At 32.2% G+C, this 24,984-nt stretch overlaps 2 protein-coding genes across 2 annotated transcripts; one reads left to right on the top strand and one right to left on the bottom strand.

Annotated features, from left to right (window-relative positions):
* Positions 1-5,899: 5,899 nt before the first annotated feature.
* LOC143044851 (uncharacterized) lies at positions 5,900-16,324 on the bottom strand. Its single transcript, XM_076217046.1, has 10 exons — positions 16,285-16,324; positions 15,256-15,374; positions 14,769-14,837; positions 14,239-14,370; positions 12,374-12,487; positions 11,966-12,102; positions 7,777-7,842; positions 7,478-7,571; positions 7,121-7,171; positions 5,900-5,950 (listed from the first exon to the last, which is right to left on the bottom strand). The coding sequence occupies exons 1-10, from the start codon at positions 16,322-16,324 to the stop codon at positions 5,900-5,902; spliced, it is 873 nt and encodes a 290-aa protein (XP_076073161.1).
* LOC143072565 (transforming growth factor-beta-induced protein ig-h3-like) lies at positions 15,743-24,728 on the top strand. Its single transcript, XM_076247566.1, has 8 exons — positions 15,743-15,878; positions 16,165-16,377; positions 17,490-17,626; positions 17,953-18,108; positions 18,398-18,508; positions 23,209-23,355; positions 23,676-23,766; positions 24,361-24,728. Exons 2-8 carry the CDS (start codon positions 16,323-16,325, stop codon positions 24,612-24,614), a joined length of 951 nt encoding a protein of 316 aa, XP_076103681.1. The 5' UTR covers positions 15,743-15,878; positions 16,165-16,322; the 3' UTR covers positions 24,615-24,728.
* Positions 24,729-24,984: the final 256 nt, after the last annotated feature.

Here is a 24,984-nt window from a genome sequence, read left to right as displayed (position 1 = left end):
TTGAGCAGTTTCTGAGTATGGAGCACAGCCCTGTTTATGCACCTATTCTACTGCTTCAAATGAGCAAGTAGAGAATAAATGTTTCTTCATGCAGTTATGCTGGGGGTTAACTTTTTGAGAAACTTAATTTACCACCAATCCCGAACACCGAATGTGAGAAAAATTCCTTAATTTCAATTTTAAGAAAAACCATAACCATATTTTCATGCCACTAGAAAATAAGTGAGATACTGGGCTGGTTATAAACTCTCAGGCTAACAAAAAACCACAACATTGAAAACTAAGGACTGAGCAAGTAAACTCATCATGGATACCAGGATTGAAATTTTATATTTACGCCAGAGGCCAAAAGACTCATCAGTAACGCTCGAATAAAAAATGTTGAAAAAGCCAAATGAAGTACGAAGTTGAAGAGCATTGGGGACCGAAAAATCCTAATAGTTTTGCCATATACATCTTAGGTAATCTATTTCTGAGTAAGAAAAACCTTAGTATATCAAACACAACCCACCAAAATACGAGAAAGGTCAGCTTAACATGTGGCATCCGTCGTACGAGCTTCTCATTTAAGAACAAACCAGGTCATGAGTCTTCTATTGTAGGTCAATTTCAGGGAAAAGAGGATGGGATTGTAGTTACAACAATTGTAGATGTGTTTATGTAGTACATAGAATAATAAGCATTCAACATGTTCAATAGAAAGGTCAATGGAACATCATTATTATGGAACGTGAAATGTACAAAAGGTAAAGATATTTAATTTTGTGAAAATGTGTAAAGCAAAACAACTAAGGTGTATTTTATGTCTGTGCATGTTCAGAAATAATTGACATTACATATTTGTTCCGTTTACTGTATCAGATGAATTCAAGAACTAATTTGTTAAAAAAAAACACACTCAGTGATCGGAAAATTACCATGATTGTTTTAAATCATATTTTAAGGTAGTGTATGATAATAAAAAAAGAGACATTTTTCTGTCTATAAATGTATGATGGCATTAGATGAATTTTGGATATTTTTCAAGATCCTTTTTGGTTTATAGCTCGTCAACGTTTTTAAATATGAGGCTTTTGGTGTTCCTGATGAAGGTAAATCCAGAAAAAACACTTCAAACGCATTAAATTTATAACGTGTTGTTTTTATTTTTTTTTTGGCAAACCCATTAATTCAATCTTTACAAGAATTTGTGAAAACAATTGTTTTAACTATTTCTCTCTCTAATTATATAATAACATGTATTGTGAACTACTCAATGTTAGTACACAAAATGGTTGTCTTTGAAAAATAGATAATTTTTTGAATGAATCGGGAGGTAAAATGTGTTTGCGTTAAAATATTCAATCATAAATCAAGATAAAATAAAAACACTAGGTTCGCATGAACTAAAAAAGGAGCAATATACATAGGGTACATCGAGCCCAAACATCACTTGCCATGCGAATTCCAATTCAGACAAAATGTCAAAATAAGTAATAGGATGTACAGTGAGTTATATAATATACACAAATAATTAATTAATTAAGACTTGCATAGTATATGCAGTGCGTACAGACACAATGGAACGGCACAAGACGTACGACAATTTACACTTACAGTTATCCCATAAAAAGTAGTCAATCATTAACATGATTAATGCCTAAAAAATCTCATTAAGTTAAGCAAGCACATAGAAGCAACTAAAACTATAAGCACTTAAAATAAACCATACTCAATTTAAAATTAGTAAAATTAACTTAAACAATAAAAAAACGAACAAATGAAATATTTAAAGATGTTCTGCTGTAGTACACATTTGAAAATGAAAGTATGGTCATTATCTGCAGCCAACACAAATACATTCGTTACCACTCCGACACGTGATCGTAGACTTACATTGATTGAAATTATGCATGTTATGGTGTAGCTCAAGAACAAATTATCAGTCAACCTTTTCGTGATTGTAACAGTCCGTACAAGTGAAAGGTTTGGCGCTATAAAACCAGGTTTTAATCTACCATTTTCTACACAAGAAAATGCCTGTATCAAGTCAGGAATATGACAGTTGTTATCCATTCGTTTGATGTGTTTGAGCTTTTGATTTTGATTAGGGACTTCAGTATTTTTGTGATTTTACCTTTTAACTATTGCAGTGTCCATTTCAGTCGATATCATAGTAATTATGCTGGAGCTGTCTGTTTTTAAATTTATTGCGATAAAAATAACTCACCCCTAGCTGTTAATAAAGTATTTAATGTGTACATGGATTCGTAACTTATCGATTGAGCTGTGGAAATGAAAGTTGACAATTGGATAGCAAAATATATCACATTTATTATGGGCTCCTAGCTTGAAGTCCATCAAATTATGTCAATACCAAGAAAAAAAACACAGCCCTCCTAGTTTCAAAATCATAAATGTCAAGTTAACTGCGAGCACTCACCGAATAAGGGTTTTGATTAACAGAATTTCATAGATATGTCTGAAAGTGGAATTAACAACTAAATTGTTCCTTTGTGAGGGGTTTTATGTATCCGGTATCCAGAAGGAATATTTTTATCATTCTCTCTTTAAGTAAATATCAAAGGGGAGAGGAAGGAATTTGTTTTTTCTAACATCTCTATTTTGATGTGGGTGTACAGATGGGATTTAAATTTTACTTACCCTACCTAAATCCCTCATCAAAATCGAAGCCATGGCGTTGTCAGTTTATTTTTGATTTATGAGTTTGGCTGTCCCTCTGGTATCTTTCGTCCCTCTTTTAAACATTTGATCAATTAAATAATACTAGAATTGAAGCAGGTTAATACCACTTCTTTTTTTTTGTTTCACCATCCTGCCAATCTCTATGTGAAAATTATAAATATTTATTTGAGGGTTCTTGACCAATATGAAAACAAATTCAACTGAGTTAGATTATCAACCTGAACATACTATTCTTCAGTTTCAAATTTTAGGTCAATGTTCGTTGGTAACAGAATAGTTTGTTGCATTTTTGCTTGGACAAATTTTTGGATTAAATACTAGTAAACCGTGTTTGTGAGAATAAGTCGTATTTTTCATAGAGGCAGGAGTAGTATGCTGCTGTTCGAAAATCATAAATCGATTGAGAGAAAAAAATCGGGGTTACAAACTAAAACCGAGGGAAACACATCAACTATAAGAGGAAAAACAACAAATCAACTGAAACACTGAAGAACAATAAAAAACAAACGACAATGCAACATACACAGAAACGAACTATAAGTTAACAACTGCCATGTTCTTGAATTGGTACAGGACATTTTAAGAAAAAATTGTGGGTTGGACCTGGTTTTGTGGGTAGCCAAACCATGATGAACATGGAATTAACAACTAAAACGTTCCTTTGTCATACTTTGAACAGCTAATGACTAGTGTGAGTCTCACTAGCTTGATATTTTGGAGGCTTAAAGAATAGTGTTGAAACAAAACAATCAATCGTACAAATAATTGTTAAACTTTGGTGCAACCATCCCTAAACTTAATTCAGATTTTGTGACATGACGAATTTGGCTTTTCTTTTGATGTTTTATGTCCGAAAAAAGGAACCTCATTTTTTTAAATTATTTTTGGGTTTGAGCATTTTTGATTATGGTAAATTCAGAAAAGCACAAATTATATAAAGTGTCATTCTTTTTTAAAACCAGACACTGCACTTAAGTGTCATGACTCATACTAGTCCTTTGGGCTAGGTCAGGTAATATAGTAACTTTTATACAGAATTTGTCAGAACAAAATCAAAAGATCGTACTGTTAAATTGACAAATTATGGGAATGGGGAATGTATCAAAGAAACAACAGTCTGTCAAAGAGCAGAATATAGCCAAGGACCACCAATGTGTCTTCAACACAGCAAGAAAAAATATATATCAAACTGAAGCTTAATAAAAGATGAGGTAAATTTTAATTATTAGTGATATGGTTTCAATATTACACTTATAATCATATTAGGTGTTACAAATACACGTTGTTTTCAACAGATTTCTTCTTCCTATTCTTTTGTTTCAAAATATTGAATTTCATAATATAATAATACAAAGCAAGAACACAGAAAGGATATCTGACTGGTCAATAAAAAATAAATTATAATAACTAAAACATTATAATTCAACAAATACAAATCACCACTTACACAGATCTTTCTTTCGTCTTAAATATAAAACTAGGCTTTGCCAAAGTATATGATGGTAGTATATAAATAATTAAGAAAAAAACTAACAACTAATAATATAACAGTTTTTATGCAAATTTGACTCAATTAAAATTGGGACCCTTATAAGACAGTCATCTACTATTTAACATTACACCTATTGATTTGAACAATCAATGGAAGACTTTTTTTTAAACAACTAGAAAAACACAAAAATATATATCAAGGTATATGTTTATCACAACATTATAATAAAAACTAAAAAAATTAAAAAATATTGGAATGTATGGTAAAACAGAGATCCTCATCCTTCCAAATTATTTGTTCAAAGTGGATTTGTTACATAGATTTCATGAATACTTTCCATTTTTTTTGTAATTTCACAAGTTTAAATGAACCATTACATTCAAAGAGAATGCAGATAATGATTTATGTTGTAAAGTATTTTTTAACATTATAAATACATTGTTACTTAAACTGTCAATTATCTGAATGATTTTTGTCAAAAAATATGAAAAATAATTTCAAATTTGTTCTGATATTTCTGATATTTTGCATTTGGTAACATTTTTGTCTTTAAGAGCTTAACCTTTCACTACCAGGAGAAATTAATAGAATTTAACTAGTTCTTTATAGTTCTTTTTAGATTTGCAGATCCTGAGAAAATGCAACAAAATGGCCATTGGATGGACTGGAGCGCAGAAAGAAGGACTGACAAATGTAAATCAGTACAACTTTTGAGATTTTTGAAGGAATTTTCTGATATTTCTGATATTTTGCATTTGGTAACATTTTTGTCTTTAAGAGCTTAACCTTTCACTACCAGGAGAAATTAATAGAATTTAACTAGTTCTTTATAGACAAATAACTTTTCCTTTTCATACATAAGATATTTTAAGTTTTTTTATGGTGATATAAGCAGTCTTCCCCTTTGTGCTGTGTTGATTCTCAAAAAATATATAGTCGAACTATGTATTATTTCTCATTATATTAAGACACTAACGATACCCCTGATACAGGTGTTCAGTATCATGAGTTTGATATGGAAAAGTATCACATAGTACAGAATGTTCACATGAAGCTTGAGTCCAAATTTCAGAAAGTCCTGTAGTTCTTTGCGAAAAATATCACAAACATTTGATACTTGGCCTGCATGTATGTGTAAAAATATGTACAGGTGAGAGTTTGCTTAACAGGAAGTTGACAAGAGATCAGTTTGAAAATACAACTCAATTCACAGAACAGCATAAAGCTTGCTTCTAAATTTCAGGAAGCTTAGATTTGCAGATCCTGAGAAAATGCAACAAAATGGCCATTGGATGGACTGGAGCGCAGAAAGAAGGACTGACAAATGTAAATCAGTACAACTTTTGAGATTTTTGAAGGAAATGATAACATTTCTATTTGTGTTTTAGAATGAATTGTGAAATTTACACAACATAAATAATATGATTAATTACTTTGACTTGACTGTAAGTGTTACACATGTCTTATTGGAAACTGTATAATGCATAGCAAAAAGCTTTGACAAGTATAAGCTGATGAAATATAAGTTTTTCTCATGGCTTTTAAAACATTCAAGCAAATAGAATCTGAACAACGTAAATCTCCTTTAGAAAAATATAATGAACACAGTTCAATAGATACAGCGTACAAGTATTGCAGAAATTTATCAGTCTATACATGCATCAAATAGGTATAACAGGAATGTATCACAGTATATACATGCAGCATACAAGATCACATTCTTTACACGCCAGGAGTCTGCCTTAAAAGTTCCTTCTGTGTAGCTTTAAGTAACTGAAATTATAAAAATAAAAAAAGATTACAATTCCATGCTGATTTAAATTTCTTTCTGATGTAATTTGTAAGTGAAGTTTCAATGCGCAAAGAAATAAAAGTCTGTGTCAGAAATAGTGAGTGCCATTTGCAGAATAAGCCATAGGTTCATGTGGCTCTGTATTTAAGAATGCATATGTTTCAACTGTAATTTCACTCCTATTGTGGAACCTAAATGCACATAACTAATAATATCATATCACAAATCATAAATTCAGAAACCAAACATGGTTTTTAACAACATAATAAACTGTTAGGAATTTATATTAGCTTTGTTCAACTTTTTTCAGTAGTTTGAAAGGAGATAGAATTAAATGCTTACTTCTAGTTAAAATTAACCTTTACACCTGAAAAACAGACATCAAGTATAAAAGAGGGACGAAAGATACCAAAAGGACAGTCAAACTCATAAATCTAAAACAAACTGACAACGCCATGCCTAAAAATGAAAAAGACAAACAGAAAAACAATAGTACACATGACACAACATAGAAAACTAAAGAATAAACAACACGAACCCCACCAAAAACTAGGGGTGATCTCGGGTGCTCCGGAAGGGTAAGCAGATCCTGCTCCACATGTGGCACCCATCGTGTTGCTTATGTGATTACAAATCTGGTAAATAGTCTAATTCGGTAGGTCACATTCATGAAAGGGAAGGGGATTGTAGTTACGACGTAATGAACATATCCGATATCATTTGTGAAACGGTTATTCCATAACGGTCAACCAACTCGTGATGGCGTCCGTAAAATTTACGAAGGGATGATTTCAACTTCACCATTTGGAACTTTTGGTTTAATAGCTTCATTGTGAGCAGTAACCCTCTATAAGATGCAGAACTAAATTTGATTGCAGAGAAAAGATGTAAGTTTCACCTGGATCAATTTACTTAGTTCAGAGGTAAAGTTTTCATTATTTTTAAAGAAAAACCTGCCTATTTTGTCCCCTAGAAATCTTTCGAAGTAGTTAATGAATTGATTGGAATTCATGCTATCAAAAAGATGACTAGAATGAATGACCAGCTAATACTGATGGACAAGCTGAATTATTTTTACTTCCTGCTATCACCATATTCTTTCTATATACATGCTATAAACAACTGAAAGCTTTATATTTAGACTTTATTACCTCGTCTGTGTCTTTGATTCCTCCATAATCTGGCTTTCCTTCGTTTCTCCTCTGAAATAGGAAGAATAATGTTTTTATATGTAATTAATTAGATGTAAAGTTGGATTGTTATTTTTAAATGATCATTTGTTTTATTTGTAGAGCAGAGTTTGTAGAGATCAATAATTTCTTTCTGACACATTGTGCAGATCTTGCCATCTTAAACAATTTTAAGTCGTCAAATGTTTTCTACCTCCAACAGTTTTTCAAGATATAAACTGATTTCTTGTATTTTATCCATATGTTCTTTAAACTTTTTAGAGGGTAAGAATGATTGTGGTCAAGTGATGGCAACACACCAATTAAAACTATACTAACATGCCAAGGTTTAGAATTAGGTGTTCCTATTGCTCCTCTAAGTTGATCATGGTCCACTCCACCTACTTCTGATGCTGTCAGAGAATCCAAATATCTGAAATTCAATTAATCAAAAATTTTAAAAGGTAAATAACTAAGTTAACAAATGGCTCAACTAAATCTAGTATGACAATAAATATAATCTTGTTTTTTAACAGATCAGGAGAAAAATGACTTAAGCTTTTCCAATAATTAACCCCAGTAGGCTGGTTTATTTGGGAAAAAAATCCAAGATGAATACAAAATAATGGTCATCTTACCTTACGCAAGCATCTAAATCTGTTTTCAGTTTATTTTCATAATCAACATACTCATTCTGTATTTCTCTGAAATAAAAAAAAATATCTGTTTTTTTTAACTTCAAATCATAAAGAGGTCTACAGTGAATAAAAGAAGTCTTTTAACATTTTAAAAGCTGTAAGTTTGTTACTTTGAAGTAGTATCTAATAAAACAGAAATTTGAAAAAGGATTTGTAGGGTATTTGTTTGTGAGACAATAACCCTACATACAAGTTAACCAAACTAAACAACATACTGCTTTCTGAAAATTAACAAGCCTATTCAGTCTAGTTTCAGAGATTATTAGATTTCTGACACCAACACCAAACTCATAATAAAACCAGGAAGTGACAGCATCATGGACTGACATGATTCCTGACAGAATCTTACTCCTAGATCTGTTATGTATGAAAAAAATATAATCATGGACACTTAATTCCAATGACTGGAGCATAAAAATGAGGTCAACATAAGGTGAAAAAGATCTCAACATGAACAATTTTGAAACAAACTTAGGTATTCTTGATGAAAATGTACAAGCTATAAAAGGTAACCCGAACTGGACACTTTGTCTGAATGGATCAAAGCTATTCGATCATGCATTCAGAGGCGCATACAAAAACTACGATGTAATATGAGTACTAGAGTTTCTAACCCTTTCAAGAATCCGGAGGTTGTGGATGCTTTATCCTCTTTGCATGACAAATATGTCGTTGTTCCGGCAGATAAAGCCTCCAATAATATCGTCTTCATATGTAAAAAACATTATTTGCAATGTCTCACTACAGAGCTTGGAATTGATAAAACTACTGGTAATCCTACATATTCTTTAACATCATTTACCAGGGATGAAATTTTACAAAATCATAAATCTGTCCTTCTTTCTTTTGGTATCAGCATCAAAGAAAACGAAGAAAACTTGCCCTCATTATACTGGATACCTAAATTACACAAAACTCCATATAAAGAACGATACATAGCTGGGTCTTCAAAATGTTCGACTAAACACCTTTCTAAAGTATTGACTACTATTCTTTCTACAGTTAAAGATGGGCTGCAAAAATATTGTGAGGAGATATATTCTACCAGTGGTGTTAACCAGATGTGGATTCTCAAAAATTCGAAAGATCTACTGCTTAACCTTCGATCACAATCTTTGCAATTTTGCAGCAACATAAAAACTTTTGATTTTTCTACGCTATATACTACTATTCCCCATGCTCAGTTGAAAGATCGACTTCACCATCTCATAAAACAGAGCTTTTTCTATAAAAATGGGAATCGTAGATACAAATTTCTTGTTTTGGGATACAATAATTCATATTTTGTAAAGAATCACACTGAATCTTCCAGAAAATATACTGAAGATGATATTATTAAAATGCTGGACTTTTTGATCGACAATATATTTGTTGAGTTTGGAGGATTTATATTTCAACAGACAGTCGGTATTCCAATGGGTACTAATTGTGCACCCCTGCTGGCTGATTTGTTTTTGTATTCGTATGAAGCAGAATTTATTCAGAACCTTCTAAAAGACAAAAAGAAAAAGCACCTTGCGAAATTCTTTAATTTTACTTTCCGATATATTGATGATGTTTTATCATTGAACAACCCATACTTCAGCCAATACTTACATCTCATATATCCTAGTGAACTTGAAATTAAGGATACTACTGATACTAGAAGGACTGCTTCATACCTTGATCTTTTCCTCAATATTGACGTAGATGGACGACTTCACACGAAAATCTATGATAAACGGGACGATTTCAACTTCCCAATTATCAATTTCCCATTTCTTAGCAGTAACATACCCTCTGCCCCTTCGTATGGTGTTTACATATCACAATTGATACGTTATTCACGTGCTTGTTCACACTATACGGACTTCATATACAGGAGTGTGCTCCTTACGCAGAAACTGCTCCAACAAAGTTATGAGGAGGACAGATTAAAATTGACACTCCGTAAATTTTATGGACACCATCACGAATTGGTGGATCCATATGATGTCTCTTTAACCAAACTAGCTAAGGACATTTTTACCACATGGTAGATTGTGGTTTGTCATTATGTCGTCTAATCTTTTAATTACCAAACGTGACTTATTCCCGATTGTGACTTTTTTGCTGAATGTGAATTCGTATTACTATAAGACGTGTTTCTGTACTTGTTTATCCCAAATTCATGTATTTAGTTTACATGTTTAATGTTATATTTGTAATTCTCATTTTGTCAAAATGTGTTGACGTCTTTTTATTATATTTAGGTGTTACGGATGGAAAAATTAATCACCGCCTTTATTTATTATATTTAATTTCGTACGATTAATTACGTTTGAAGTTGGATTCATAACAAACTTGACATATATATATTACAGTTTATTGCTATTAATAAGTATTGCAATATGCATTTTGTTTTAATAAATTATCAGTATTTAGTTCTAATATAATCTTAAAGCAATCCTAATTCTATCTCACTTTTGAATTATAGTTTTTCATGTGTGACGTCATGCTGTTTCTAAATTTCATAAATTCAAATGTGGCATAACGTTTGCCTTTTCGCCATCGTATGTGACGTCATTTTTTTGATTGCGTTGACGCCTGGATTGATTCGGGTGTGTCTATGCTGCATCATGTATTCGGGTTTGGTTTTCTGTGATGAGTTAATACTTCAGTTTCATTATGGATATATCTTTCACATTCATTTGTTGAAGTTTACTGTTTGCGGTAGCATGAATCGTTCTATATAAGGGTGTTCTTGTCCCGGGCGTGGGGGCAGTGCCGTGTTTGGCAAGACCTTTTCAACTTTTGATCTTCAGTGCTGTACAACTTTGTACTTTTTTCACTTTCGATCTTTTATATCTGGGCGTTGTGTATTCGGGTTTGGTTTTCTGTGGTTAGTTAATACTTCAGTTTCATTATCATGATTATGTATATCTCTTTCATATTCATTTGATAAAATTTGCTGTTTGCAATGGCATGAATTGTTCTATATAGTACGAATGTTCTTATCCTGGGCATACAAACAGTGCCGTATTTGGCGAGGCCTTTTCGGCTTTTGATCTTCAGTGCTGTACAACTTTGTACTTTTTTCACTTTCGATCTTTTATATCTGGGCGTCACTGTTGGGTCTTGTGTGGACAAGACGCGTTTTTGGCGTGTTGAATTTTAAACTTGATGCTTTTGTTGTCTGTTGATCGTGCTTTTCTTTGTCTAATATGGTCTCATTTTTTGTTTGTATTGTAGTCCTGTGGTGTTGTGTTGTCGTTTCAGTGTTGTATTTGACTTTGCCATTAAAGTGCGAGGTTTGGCATGCCATAAAACCAGGTTCAACCCACCACTTTTATTCCCCTTTAAAAGTGTCCTGTACCAAGTCAGGAAGATGGCCATTGTTATAATATTGTTCGTTTCTGTGTGTGTTGCATTTTAACGTTGAGTCGTTTGTGTTTTCTCTTATTTTTTAGATAAGACGTGGCACGGTACTTATCTATCCCAAATTCTTGTATTTGGTTTTGATGTTATATTTGTTATTCTTGTGGTGTTTTGTCTGTTGCTTGGTCCGTTTCTGTGTGTGTTACGTTTCGGTGTTGTGTCGTTGTTCTCCTCTTATATTTAATGCGTTTCCCTCGGTTTTAGTTTGTTACCCCGATTTTGTTTTTTGTCCATGGATTTATGAGTTTTGAACAGCGGTATACTACTGTTGCCTTTATTGGCAACTGTGTTACCTGGCATCACTACAACCAGCACAATGTGATCATTCTTACAGCCAGATAAGTAATTAATCGCATTTGAATCCTTTGTAAGAGATGAGATGTGTCTCAGGAAATCATCCAACTCTCTTATTTCAGCAAGTATGAAAGTAAATGTTTTAATAATTTATAACTTTTATACACAATACATGGACTGGAATACAAATTACAAATGATATTATAATCAGTAGAACCTCATTAAATTTAATCACTCTTTTAACAAAAATGTTGACTTTAATAATTTAAAAGGAACAGTTTTTAAAAGATGGATAATTAATATCTTTTCACCAAGCAATCTGAATTAAAAAATTAAACCACACTTATTTGTTGGTTTAAACTGTTTCTGAAAAATAATTTCTAAACACACAATCTTTAAAAATCAATAATTTATCATTTAAGAATAACTGTAAACTTACATTATTCGTCTTTGTAGAAAATTCACATTTTCTTCCATCCTCCCTTTTGATTCTTTCATTCTTTCTTGGAAAGCCTGTTTGGCTGCATCTTTTAATGTTTCAATATTCTGTACATGTCTGCCTCTACCAGCATCATACTGAAAACATCATCCTCATTTTATTATAAGACAAATATGTAAACAACTAGTTTTCACAAGTGGAACAACCGATTTTTCAAATAAAATAGAAATTTTAATATATCTGCAATTACAGTAATATTTCAATGTATAAAGCTCCTGAAATTGTGTATGTACCGGTAACAATAAAATTTATATGAAATTAGTTATGCCTACTGTATGCAGTGTGTACAATATTTTCCCTCAATCTTGAAACACAAATGTTTGAAACATATTTTTTAATTATACATACACTTGGTAAATTTTCTTTAGGTAAAGGTCTGACAGATATATTATCTAATGTCATTACATTAGAACTGCGTAAAATATCTGTTTGGTAGTTTTTCTCTCTTTCAGTTGGATTTCCCTGTTTAAAACAGAAAATAAAATGTGTTGAATAATATAAACTAGAGGCTCTAAAGAGCCTGTGTCGCTCACCTTGGTCTATGTGCATATTATACAATGGACACAGATAAATTCATGACAAAATTGTGTTTTGGTGATCATGATGTGTTTGTAAATCTTACTTTACTGGACATTCTTCTTGCTACAATTATCTCTATCTATAATGAACTTGTCCCAGTAATTACAGTGGAAAATATTTTCTAAAAATTTACAAAAATTTACAAAAATTTATGAAAATTGTTAAATAATGACTATAAAGGGCAATAACTCCTTAAGGGGTAAACTAAAAAATTTGGTCATGTTGACTTATTTGTAGATCTTACTTTGCTGAACATTATTGCTGTTTACAGTTTATCTTTATCTATTATAATATTCAAGATAATAACCAAAAACTGCAAAATTTCCTTAAAATTACTAATTCTGGGGCAGCAACCCAACAACAGGTTGTCTGTTTTGTCTGAAAATTTCAGGGCAGATAGATCTTGACCTGATAAACAAAGTATTCCCTGTCAGATTTGCTCTAAATGCTTTGGTTTCAGAGATATAAGCCAAAATCTACATTTCGTCCCTATGTACTATTTTTAGCCATGGCGGCCATCTTGGTTGGTTGTCCGCGTCACGCTACACATTTTTAAAACTAGATACCCAAATGACGATTGTGGCCAAGTTTGGTTATATTTGGCCCAGTAGTTTCAGAGGAGAAGATTTTTTTATAAAAATACTAAAATTTTAGAAAAATGGTTAAAAATTTACTATAAAGGGCAACAACTCCTTAATGGGTCAACTGACAATTTTGGTCATGTTGACTTATTTGTAGATCTTACTTTGCTGAACATTATTGCAGTTTACAGTTTATCTCTATCTATAATAATATTCAAGATAATAACCAAAAAATTTCCTTAAAATTACTAATTCAGAGGCAGCAACTCAACAACGGGTTGTCCGATTTGTCTGATAATTTCAGGGCAAATAGATGTTGACCTGATAAACACTTTAAATCATGTCAGATTTGCTCTAAATGCTTTGGTTTTGAGTTATAAGCCAAAAACTGCATTTTACCCCTATGTTCTATTTTTAGCCATGGCAGCCAGCTTGGTTGGTTGGCCGGGTCACGCCACACATTTTTAAAACTAGATACCCCAGTGATGATTGTGGCCAAGTTTGGTTTAATTTGGCCCAGTAGTTTCAGAGGAGAAGATTTTTGTAAAAGTTAACGACGACGGACGACGACGACGACGACGACGACGACGGACGACGGACGCCAAGTGATGGGAAAAGCTCACTTGGCCCTTTGGGCCAGGTGAGCTAACAACACAGATTGATTTTGATGATTGGAAAAGAAAGGATATGTATGTACTTTAGAAACAATTTCATGTATACTGGAAAAAACTGAGGGTTCTGTAGGTGGCCTATTACAAGCCTAAATCTCTGTACTCCTATAATATCGCATACTCTTTTTAAGTGACATTCTTAACTATCAGCACATCATGCAATTGCCCTAATGTTTTATTCTAGCAACAGTAGCCATAAATGATGAATAATCAAATCCCTGGATACAGTTTCTTAACTAAATTCCCTTTGGCAGATTCAAATAAAATTTTGGTACCATTAGGCCCAGAAGTTTAAAACATTGGTGTTTTTTTTCAAAGATAATCACAACATATATAGATTGATGACAGGTCGGTCAGATGACCAAAACAGACATATACCTACATGAAAAGCTATGACCTCTAATCTTTTCAGTTCTGTCAGCACACCAACTGTTGTATGGAGAGAGTTCACTTTGTTTGATGCTGCATTAAGTATTTGTAAGTGAAAACAACTGGTTAAAGGAAGTATATTTGTCTGAAAAATAAAAATATCTTCAATCAAATTATGTAATAAAGCAAATTATTCAATCATATAAAAAAAAAGTCGCATATCAATTGTTTTATTCTAAGTTTTCTCGATAGTATAATCATTCTGTTTTGTTGAGCGTTGAAAAAGGTTTAGAGATACAAATGACTGTATAAAAGACTTATTTTCAGCTTTTGAATTTGTTTATCTATATTACTATACACTGACAAATAAACCAAAGAAGCATCAAGAGCTTCTTCTTATTTGGCATGTGACTCACTTATCACAGTGACGAACTGATGTAGGATAGGTCAAAAGCCTTATTGACCTTGGATTATTAGATCAAAACATATCACAAAATACCTCACACATGATTATTTGATTCAATGACAGTTTATAGCACTTACGATATTATTTCTCTGTACAGAAAATTCTGTTAGTTTAGGTAATGCCTGGACACCATCTAAGGATTTCAACTGAAATGTAAGAAAGTATGTCATTTAAATTCATAAACTTTAATTTTATCTATTGGAAAACAATTTGGTTTTATCAAATCTTCAACATTTGCATTTAGTTTTAGGTTTTAAAAATAATTGGCCTCTATCATCACTAAAGAGACAATAATTGTCAAAACGTGCATCTGGTGGAGTAATTTTTATACCATTGAATGTTATTATGTTGATATAAAAATTCACAATTTAAAAAAATAAAATTCAGAAATAATGAAATGATGAAAAAGAATTTGAAACTATCTCTCTGGGTCTTTTTGTACTTTTGATGATTAATCTTATATTTACCATCAATAGCTTACTTATCCTTATGCAATAAAAGCAGTAACTTCTATAGAATTTATTATATAACTTGAGTGTATGAATAAAGAAGTGTGAAACTTACATGGTTATTATTGAGTTTCAGTACTTTCAGACTGACCATGCTTGGCATATATGAAATATCTTCCAATTCATTCATACTCAAATTCAAAATAACTAATGAGGAAAGTCCAACTAAATTCTCTATCCAGTGTAAATTTTGGTTAAATTTGTTCGTTATTATTTCCTTTGGAAAAGTAAAATGACAAATAACAGCACTCCGAAGAAAATTCAAAAAAGGAAATTCCCTTATCAAATGGATGGCAAAATCAAAGGCTCATACACATCAAACGAAGTTAACCTTTCAGTTACAGTTATATATACCGAAGTAGGTCCTTATCTAATGCCACACATATGAAATCGCACGAACTTCGAACAAAGTGAATAGCAGATAATTGTTTGTCTATGATTTGTAATTAGTAAATTTGCATAACATATTTTAAAACCTTACAAGTAATCAAATTGAGGTTTTATAACATGAAAATATACTTAAACATTTGATTACAGCAATAGGCAAGAGTGGACTTGGAAAGATGTTCCGTGATAAAGGCCAGTTGACGTTATTTGCACCAAGCGATAGTGCATTTAGGAAATTGGACCCAATTCTCCTTTCAAGAATTTTGGATGGTGATACCGAGTGTCTGATAAGTAAGTATTGTTTTTTAGAAATACACTACATTTCGCAATAAGTGTCATAATCAATTTTAACATTAGTTACTTGGAAAGATATGGATTAAACGTAAAAAGAATTACCATTGGTGCAATGATATTTGTGTTCTGGTCAACTTTTTTTTCCTGCACATATTTTTTTCTGCATGATACTTTTAAAACGAAGTGTTTGTGGAAATATAATTGGCGTTGGAAATTTTGTAATAAAGCCGTTTCTTGTGGGATAGTATTTGACCTACGAAAACGATTTTTTCTTTCTTTCCAGAGTTGTTAAAAAATCACGTTCTTCCTAATGTGATTTGTTCTCAAGCAATACAAGGCAGATCAAAGTCTAGGAACTTGTTAGGCCACATGCTTAATCTGACAAGAGCTGCAGACGACAAACTATTCGTCAATGGCGCGTAATCTGTTGAAATCGATGTCATGGCTACAAATGATGTATTATATGTGATAGATGATATTTTGGTCCCTGATGAAGGTAACTAGAATGTCTTTAAGTTTATGGAGAGTAACATTTATTCCGTGATTTGGAAATATTCATGATTTAAGAGTAATTTTAATAGTAAGGTTTTTTGTCAAACTGCATTATTTTTTTTCTAAAAGTCAGAGAAAGAGAAATACATATGAAGAAAATTCAGTATTCCAATTAAGGACCCATGATGGGGGAAATGACAATACTGCTCTATTAGACTATTTAAATCAAAATGTTTGCGGTCGTATAATGGTATGACGTTGTTGGCGTCCCGTAGTTGTCGTCTCGGGAGACATTTGGTTTTCAGACAAGAACTTTTGTAAAGGTGTATGGATTTTTATGAAATCTTACCACAAGGTTTTATACAAAAAAGGAAGGTTGAAATTGTTTTGGTTTGTGCTATTGTCCTAAATGTTAAGGAAATAGGGACAAAGTTTCTTGTTTCAAGACAATACCTTATGTATAAGTGTATGGATCTAGATGAAATTGTACCAAAAGCTACATACTGCTGAAGGATGGTTAAGTTAATTTTTGGGGTTATGCTGAAACTGTATAGAAAATAAGGGCTAAACGTTAAATGTCCAATTTAAATTTTATAAGTTCTTAGATCACATACATATTATGTCAGAAACCTATTCTATGTCCATACTTGCCCCAACTGTTCATGTTTCGACCTCGTCGGTCGTATCAAGCTTCGCCTTGTATATATTTGTTTCATTAATTCCTACATTGATTTGTTTCTTCCCTTATGAATCGTGAGATTTCAACATCGGTAAACTACTATCGCCTCATCTTTGATAAGATACCTATCTGAATGTTATGAATATTTGATAAATTTACAATTAAAAAAAAACAACCTGAAAATAAATTGTCAGCCTGCTCAGAAAATGGAAGTAACAATCAGCTGTTATTTTCGATTTATTAATCACGATATATACATAAAGGCTTTTTAGTCGAAATTAAGGGGCGTACGTGTACTCATATACTACCTCTACCTGAGTCACCCAACCATCTGAGTTTGCAATAATTTGGGATTTTTCAATCACGAAAAAGGCTGCATTTGAAGAGTTCTTATAAATCAATGATTCGTACTTTTATTCATGTATGTTTATATTCAGCATTGGATGTGTTAGAAATTACACGAAGATCTGGAGCATCAGCTATTGTTAAGTTGATTGAGGACACAGGATTGGCGAAAACTTTGCAGACGACACAAAATCTAACCCTGTTTGCTCCAAGCGATGCAGCCATTGGTGTAAGTAGTGTCAAACATATATTTTGGAGTAGGCTATACTGTAGTTTAAAAAAGCACATTAAGTTTTCAGCAACATTCTGCAAATAGATGCATCATAAATAGAAATTCACATGTCCCTTGTATTGTGAAGGATAATGAAATGTGTTCATGTAGTGAGTTCTAATTATTTTACAGTGTACAGTTGGAATATGTAACATTCATATAGTATTTTCAAAATTTGACACGTCATAATTGTGGAATAAATTGAATATTTAACGTTTAAATGTTCAGGTACTAATAAAAAATCACCATCAAACAAAATGAAGTCTGTTTTAATATGTCTATAGAATTTAGAGAAGATTCCAACAGATCCCACAGAACTAATGCAATTGTTATCATACCACGTGGTTCCATCTGAAGAACATACTTGTAGATTGTACAATGACCAACAACTAGATACACTAAACAACGGAAAGCAAATCAGATTCAACGAATATACAATGGTTAGTATAATCAAACAACGAAAAGTTGTATATCGTCACTGTATTTATTGATAATGTCTTTTCGAAATTCTAATGATTGAAAAAATCAATGAAAAAAAGAAAAGATGTAAACATGAATTATTACAAATGCTACTTTTTCCACACACAAATATTATGATTATGTTTTCTGAAAGCTCTAAATAAGGGAACTGCTAATGTTTTATTATCAATTTTGTTTTTTATGCTTTCCTCTTTCCAATCTACCAGGGAAATTCGAATTTAGTGTAATTAAAAGTATTTACATTTTCAGCCATTTCCTTTTGCGAGATTTGATTGGAAATGGGTACAGACTGCACAATGTGCTACCATTGAGAAATCAAACATCAGAGCATGTAATGGAATAATTCATATTGTTGATAAGGTATGGTAACATTTTATGGTACTTAACTTTACACAAACTTAAGTCGAAAGATTGGTGACATCATCATGTGAAGCATAATGTACAATTAACAGACACAGACACATTTTTAGCTCACCTGGCCCAAAGGGCCAAGTGAGCTTTTCCCATCACTTGGCGTCCGTCGTCCGTCGTCCGTCGTCTGTCGTCCGTCGTCCTCCGGCGTCGTTAACTTTTACAAAAATCTTCTCCTCTGAAACTACTGGGCCAAATTACACCAAACTTGGCCAAAATCATCATTGGGGTATCTAGTTTAAAAAATGTGTCCGGTGACCCGGCCAACCATCCAAGATGGCCGCCATGGCTAAAAATAGAACATAGGGGTAAAATGCAGTTTTTGGCTTATAACTCAAAAACCAAAGCATTTAGAGCAAATCTGACAAGGGGTATACTTGTGTAACAGGTCAAGATCTATCAGCCCTGAAATTTTCAGATAAATCGGATAACCTGTTGTTGGGTTGCTGCCCCTGAATTAGTAATTTTAAGGAAATTTTGCTGTTTTTGGTTATTATCTTGAATATTATTATAGATAGAGATAAACTGTAAATAGCAATAATGTTCAGCAAAGTAATATTTACAAATAAGTCAACATGACCGAAATGGTCAGTTGACCCCTTTAGGAGTTATTGCCCTTTATAGTCAATTTTTAACCATTTTTCGTAAATCTTAGTAATCTTTTACAAAAATCATCTCCTCTGAAACTACTTGGCCAAATCAATCCAAACTTGGCCACAACCATCTTTGGGGCATGTAACTTGAAAAATGTGTCCAGTGACCCAGCCATCTAATCAAGATGGCCGCCATGGCTAAAAATAGAACCTTGGGTAAAATGCAGTTTTTGGCTTATAACTCAAAAACCAAAGCATTTAGAGTAAATCTGACGAGGTAAATTTGTTTATCAGGTCAAGATCTACCTGCCCTGAAATTTTCAGATGAATTGGACAACCCGGTTTTGGGTTGCTGCCCCAGAATAAGTAATTTTAATGAAATTTTGCTGTTTTTGGTTATTATCTTGAATATTATTATAGATAGAGATAAACTGTAAACAGCAATAATGTTCAGCAAAAAAAGATTTACAAATAAGTCAACATGACTAAAATGGTCAGTTGACCCCTTTAGGAGTTATTGCCCTTAATAGTCAATTTTTAACCATTTTTCGTAAATCTTAGTAATCTTTTACATCTTCTCTTCTGAAACTACTTGGCCAAAATCATCATTGGGGTATCTTGTTTAAAAAATGTGTCCGGTGACCCGGCCAACCATCCAAGATGGCCGCCATGGCTAAAAATAGAACATAGGGGTAAAATGCAGTTTTGGGCTTATAACTCAAAAACCAAAGCATTTAGAGCAAATCTGACAAGGGGTAAAATTGTGTAACAGGTCAAGATCTATCTGCCTTGAAATTTTCAGATAAATCGGATAACCTGTTGTTGGGTTGCTGCCCCTGAATTAGTAATTTTAAGGAAATTTTGCTGTTTTTGGTTATTATCTTGAATATTGTTATAGATAGAGATAACTTGTAAACAGCAATAATGTTCAGCTAAATAAGATCTAGAAATAAGTCAACATGACCAAAATCGTCAGTTGACCCCTTAAGGAGTTGTTGCCCATTTTATTCAATTTTTAACAATTTTCACTAATTTGGTAAATTTTTGTAAATTTTTACAAAATATTTTTCACTGTATCTAAAGGTCCAAGTTTATTATAGATAGAGAAAATTCTAAGTACCAAGAATGTTCAGTAAAGTAAGATCTACAAGCACATCACTATCAGCAAAACACAATTTTTTCATGAATCCATCTGTGTCCTTTGTTTAATATGCACATAGACCAAGGTGAGCGACACAGGCTCTTTAGAGCCTCTAGTTTTTGTATTGCATAAATAAACTCATCATGGATACCAGGACTAAATTTAGTATATACATTGTACGCCAGACCACGTTTCGTCTACAAAGGACTCGTCAGTGACGCTCCAATCCAAAAAAGTTAAAAAGGCCAAATGAAATACGAAGTTGAAGAGCATTGAGAACCAAAATTCCTAAAAGTTTTGCCAAAAACACCTAAGGTGATCTATGCCTGAGGTAGAAAAGCCTTAGTATTTCACAAAATTCAAAAATTTGTAAACAGTAAATTTATAAATATAACCATATCAATGACAATACATGTCAGCACAAAAAGTGCTGACTACTGGGCTTGTGATACCCTCGGGGAAATAAATCTCCACCAGCAGTGGCATCGACCCAGTGGTTATTCAGAAAATCATTAAATCGAAAACAAAAATATTAAGTCATCAAATCAGTGGTAAATTAAGGTAATTGGTAGATTGTCGATGTTCAAATCTGGTAAATACATTTACAATACAAACCAAGCTAAAAAAAACAAACCGGATTAATTACTTGTTATGCGGTATGGATTTTGCTCATTGTTGAAGGTAATACAATGACCTATAGTTGCTAACTTTTACATCTATTTGTTTCTGTTGGGGAGTTGTTTCTTTAGCAATCATATCCCATCTTATTTTATACTGAGGAAATTGCATGAACTCTAAAGTGCGCGAGTTCGGTGCGTCGACAGTGTATTCTATGGTTACACTTTCAAAGATACAAGGCTTTTACTTGAATACATAACAGCGTTTCGTCTGAACACGACTTATCGGTTGCACTCGAATCAAAACAGTCTATAGGTCGAACGTTTACGAAGTTGACCAGCTTTGACAAGCTGAAATGCCGAAAGTTTGTGCCAAATTCGCCTGACGCAATCTATGTCTAGGGGACCATATAATAGTTATCAAAGGTACCAGGATTATAATTTTATACGCCAGACGCGCGTTTCGCCTACATAACACTCATCAGTGACGCTCATAGTTTTAAAGCCAAACAAGTACAAAGTTGAAGTGCATTGACGACCCAAAATTCCAAAAAGTTGTGCCAAATACGGCTACGGTGATCTATTTCTGGGATAGAAAAATCCTTAGTTTTCGAAAAAATCAAAGTTTTGTAACAGGAAATTTATAAAAATGACCATATAATTGATATTCATGTCAACACTGAAGTGCTGACTACTGGGCTGTTGAAATCCTTGTGGATGGAACGTCCACCAGCAGTGGCATCGACCCAGTGGTGTAAATAGTTATCAAAGGTACCAGGATTATAATTTAATACGCCAGACGCGCGTTTCGTCTACATAAGACTCATCATATAAAACGAACATACGCTACTTATAACGAATTTTTTTATTTTACACATGTTTTTGGAAAGATTAGTACTTATTCTAAATATTTATTTAGGCACTGGCCTCCCTAACACGGCAGGTTAGCTACTATTACTAAATGTATTCACACTGAAATATAGTTCCCTATAGTTGTCATGTATGTGCACATAATACACATATAAACTGAAAAAAATGGGTATATTTTTGGAGCAGTCGTTGATGTGAAGGCTTTTTTTTTTTTTTTAAACATTTTGATTAGGTAATTGAGTATTGATACAATATGATACAGTATGATTGATAACTGTCATTATCAACAAACAATCAGAGACAAGGTTGACCTTTAATTACAATGCCCCACCTCATAAACTGTCAATCAAATTGACCAAATTACCTTTCAACCTCTATCTTACATAATTATATAGATCCTTAAATATACAATTCAATATACAAATATTTGACCTCATAATTGAATACAAATGTATATATTAGATGTTTGATATATATAAGGATGATAGATTTATTTATTGCCTATTTCTTTTGATCTACATTACATAAAGTGATTCTGTAAATTATGTCTGAAAGATAAATGATTAATGGATTAACAAGATCTTTAAAAAAATATGAAATATGAATATAATGATGAATATATAAAAGGTATTCAAGTAAGGCCTATAATTTACTTAATAAATTTCCAATAATCATCTGTAATTTATCAACAATTTAGATTATTTCACCTTTCTTTTTGTCGGGTTTTGCTTGAAACCGTTTTAAAATTTTAAAACTTTCAATTATAACAAACAATTGTTTATTAGTTTATTCCCAATCAATTAAAATGCTATTTTAGTCATTTGAATTTTTATTAGAAGTGAAGATATATTTTTGCAACCAAGAAAGAATCCACATTTCAATAAAATAAGTTTTTTAATTTGTTTACGTTGAAAAAGTACATTTTCAATGCCTTGTGTTGAAAAATACTTTAAAAATTGATCAATTAATCTTCAGTGTTATATTACCTATGTTTCAACTTACAAAATGCCTCAAAACAACATTTTTAGATTATTTTTGTTGACACTTTAACGTTCTTAGCTGTTGGTCTAGATGTTATGTTTTACAAGGATAGTTGGTATTATTTACTTAGTAGAAGAATTTTTGATTTACAATTTTTTGATTTTTTTGCAACATGTTCAGAACAGGCAACATTATTCGGATAAGATATATACTGCAGTTTAAATAAAATTGCGCAAATTAAGAGACCCATATTATTTAATTGAGCTCATTTTTCTCTCATACTTTTCCTTCTAAATACCTGCTGTTAATGCAATTTTCAGCAATAGTGCTTTATAAATGTTCATTTTCCCCCACCATACCTTAATATAAAATTATTCAAACTACTCTTCTAATCTTTCCATGAATGATTTCCATCACTTTGATTTTAATGGTCATCATTTTCAAAAGGTTATCATGCCTCCAGCTGGATCATTACTGGATGTTCTTGCTCTGGACAACAGATTTACGGAATTGGTACAACTGATTAAAATAGCAGACATTGGTGATATGTTGGAGGGAGATGGTCCATTTACTCTATTTGCACCTACAGACGATGTAAGTACAAGTTCTGTCGTTTCTAGAAATGAATTGCACCTTTAAAAAGGACAATTTTGAAATATCAGTTTTTTGCAGCAAAAGTTCATAAGAAAATTAACAGCAAAACTAATATTTGATATGCAAACACCCGAGTGTAAATGCATAACTAATGCCATTGTAAAAAAAAATTGAGGCACTATCTCGTCACATAAAGATTTACCAGCTCGTGATGGTTGATTCTAGTTAATTATCCGCAGATATTGGACATCGCAATGTGTTTAAAGTAAGGAATGAAGATTATTGTTGTTTTCTAAGTATCAAGATTTTTTTTATTTTAGGCTTTCAAACGAATTGATGATGAAGAATTACAGAACATTGTGAACGATAAAGAAAAGTTAAGACATGTACTATACAATCACATTTTTAAAGGTACAGTAGTTTGCCTCTTGAACTATTCAGTACAAATGATAAAAAAATCATTTTCGAACTAATATTTGAAGAAAAAATTATTTGAAAAGATAATTAACCTGTAGCATGAAGGGTTTTTTTTATAGGGAAAACTCATCAAACATAATTTTATAATTCATGTTTGTATTGCTATATAATTGCAATCGTAATGTTAACTTTGAAGCTATTACAGCAGCTCATACATATCTGGTCTTACAGCTAAGAATAAAAGTTGATCTAATTGAAATGGAATTGCTTAAGAGGCTCTTTATTCAAGAGCCTTTTTGTGTCTTTATTTTTGTGCAATTTGTTTTCTTTATTTAGAATCAGGGAAATTTTGTGAGCATGAAAAAATGGGATTAAGCTCAAACAAGTTTGTTTCTGTGCTCGTGTGATCTGATGTGCTCAGTGTACAATATATTTTGGAAGTTTCTGTTTTTCTATATTTAAGTATTTTAAAACTTTTATAACCATTACAAACCAGAATTTTGTCGCAAAATAACTATTTAAATGACCATATTATTTAACCAAATTAAGGAGGAACATAAAAATAAAAGATCTTTGTTTTAATTTCAGATCAGATTTGTTGCTCAGGTTTAAGCATAGTTGCTGCAACCGTAGGATATGGAGCGAGGCAACTAAAATCAATGTCTGAAGAACGATTTACAGTTGATGATATGGGAAACAAAACTGAAAACGGAGGATCAAAAATTACTGAATGTGACATGAGCTCAACCAATGGCGTGATACACGTGTTAGACGAAGTAATCCTCAAACAGAAAAGAAAGTTCATGGGTGATGATGATTTCTGGGATTGGTTTGGGATCTGATTGCAGTACGATAAATACTATTAGTTTGTTTTATGTGAGAAAGTTCAGAGTTTTAAAATTATGTTTATTATTATGTTTGATGATTAATTTAAAAAGAAAAAAAATATTTCATATTTTCATTAAATGTGTTCTCAAAGCGATGTTTTTGTTTTTGTAACTTTGAGGTTCCTAGAATTTCACTATGGGTGTGTTTGGATTTACGCCTGAGGTGGCCTCTGGTTACCCATAGGTACCTATGGTTTGATATTTTGTGTATTTTGTGTATAAAATATCAAACCATAGGTACCTATGGGTAACCATAGGCCGCCTCAGGCGTATATCCAAACACCCCCTATATCATTAAACATGGTAAACAGAAATTGAATACACA

The sequence above is a fragment of the Mytilus galloprovincialis genome, chromosome 1, assembly GCF_965363235.1.
Source record: "Mytilus galloprovincialis chromosome 1, xbMytGall1.hap1.1, whole genome shotgun sequence".
Classification (NCBI taxonomy): Eukaryota; Metazoa; Mollusca; class Bivalvia; order Mytilida; family Mytilidae; genus Mytilus; species Mytilus galloprovincialis.
The sequence above is the reverse complement of the archived record's forward strand: the minus strand, read 5'-3'. Positions and strand labels throughout refer to the sequence as shown.

What these genes read in the sequence shown, in the direction of transcription:
- LOC143072565 (XM_076247566.1), top strand. Translation starts at nt 16,323, where the DNA reads ATGGCTACAAATGATGTATTATATGTGATAGATGATATTTTGGTCCCT. An exon ending in CAAGCGATGCAGCCATTGGT is followed by an intron (nt 17,627 to 17,952) that starts GTAAGTAGTGTC and finishes ATATGTCTATAG; the next exon opens with AATTTAGAGAAGATTCCAAC. An exon ending in TAATTCATATTGTTGATAAG is followed by an intron (nt 18,509 to 23,208) that starts GTATGGTAACAT and finishes CATTTTCAAAAG; the next exon opens with GTTATCATGCCTCCAGCTGG.
- LOC143044851 (XM_076217046.1), bottom strand. Translation starts at nt 16,324, where the DNA reads ATGACATCGATTTCAACAGATTACGCGCCATTGACGAATA. An exon ending in TAGAGGTCATAGCTTTTCAT is followed by an intron (nt 12,488 to 14,238) that starts GTAGGTATATGT and finishes TGTTTTAAACAG; the next exon opens with GGAAATCCAACTGAAAGAGA. An exon ending in CTAAAGAAAATTTACCAAGT is followed by an intron (nt 12,103 to 12,373) that starts GTATGTATAATT and finishes TGATGTTTTCAG; the next exon opens with TATGATGCTGGTAGAGGCAG.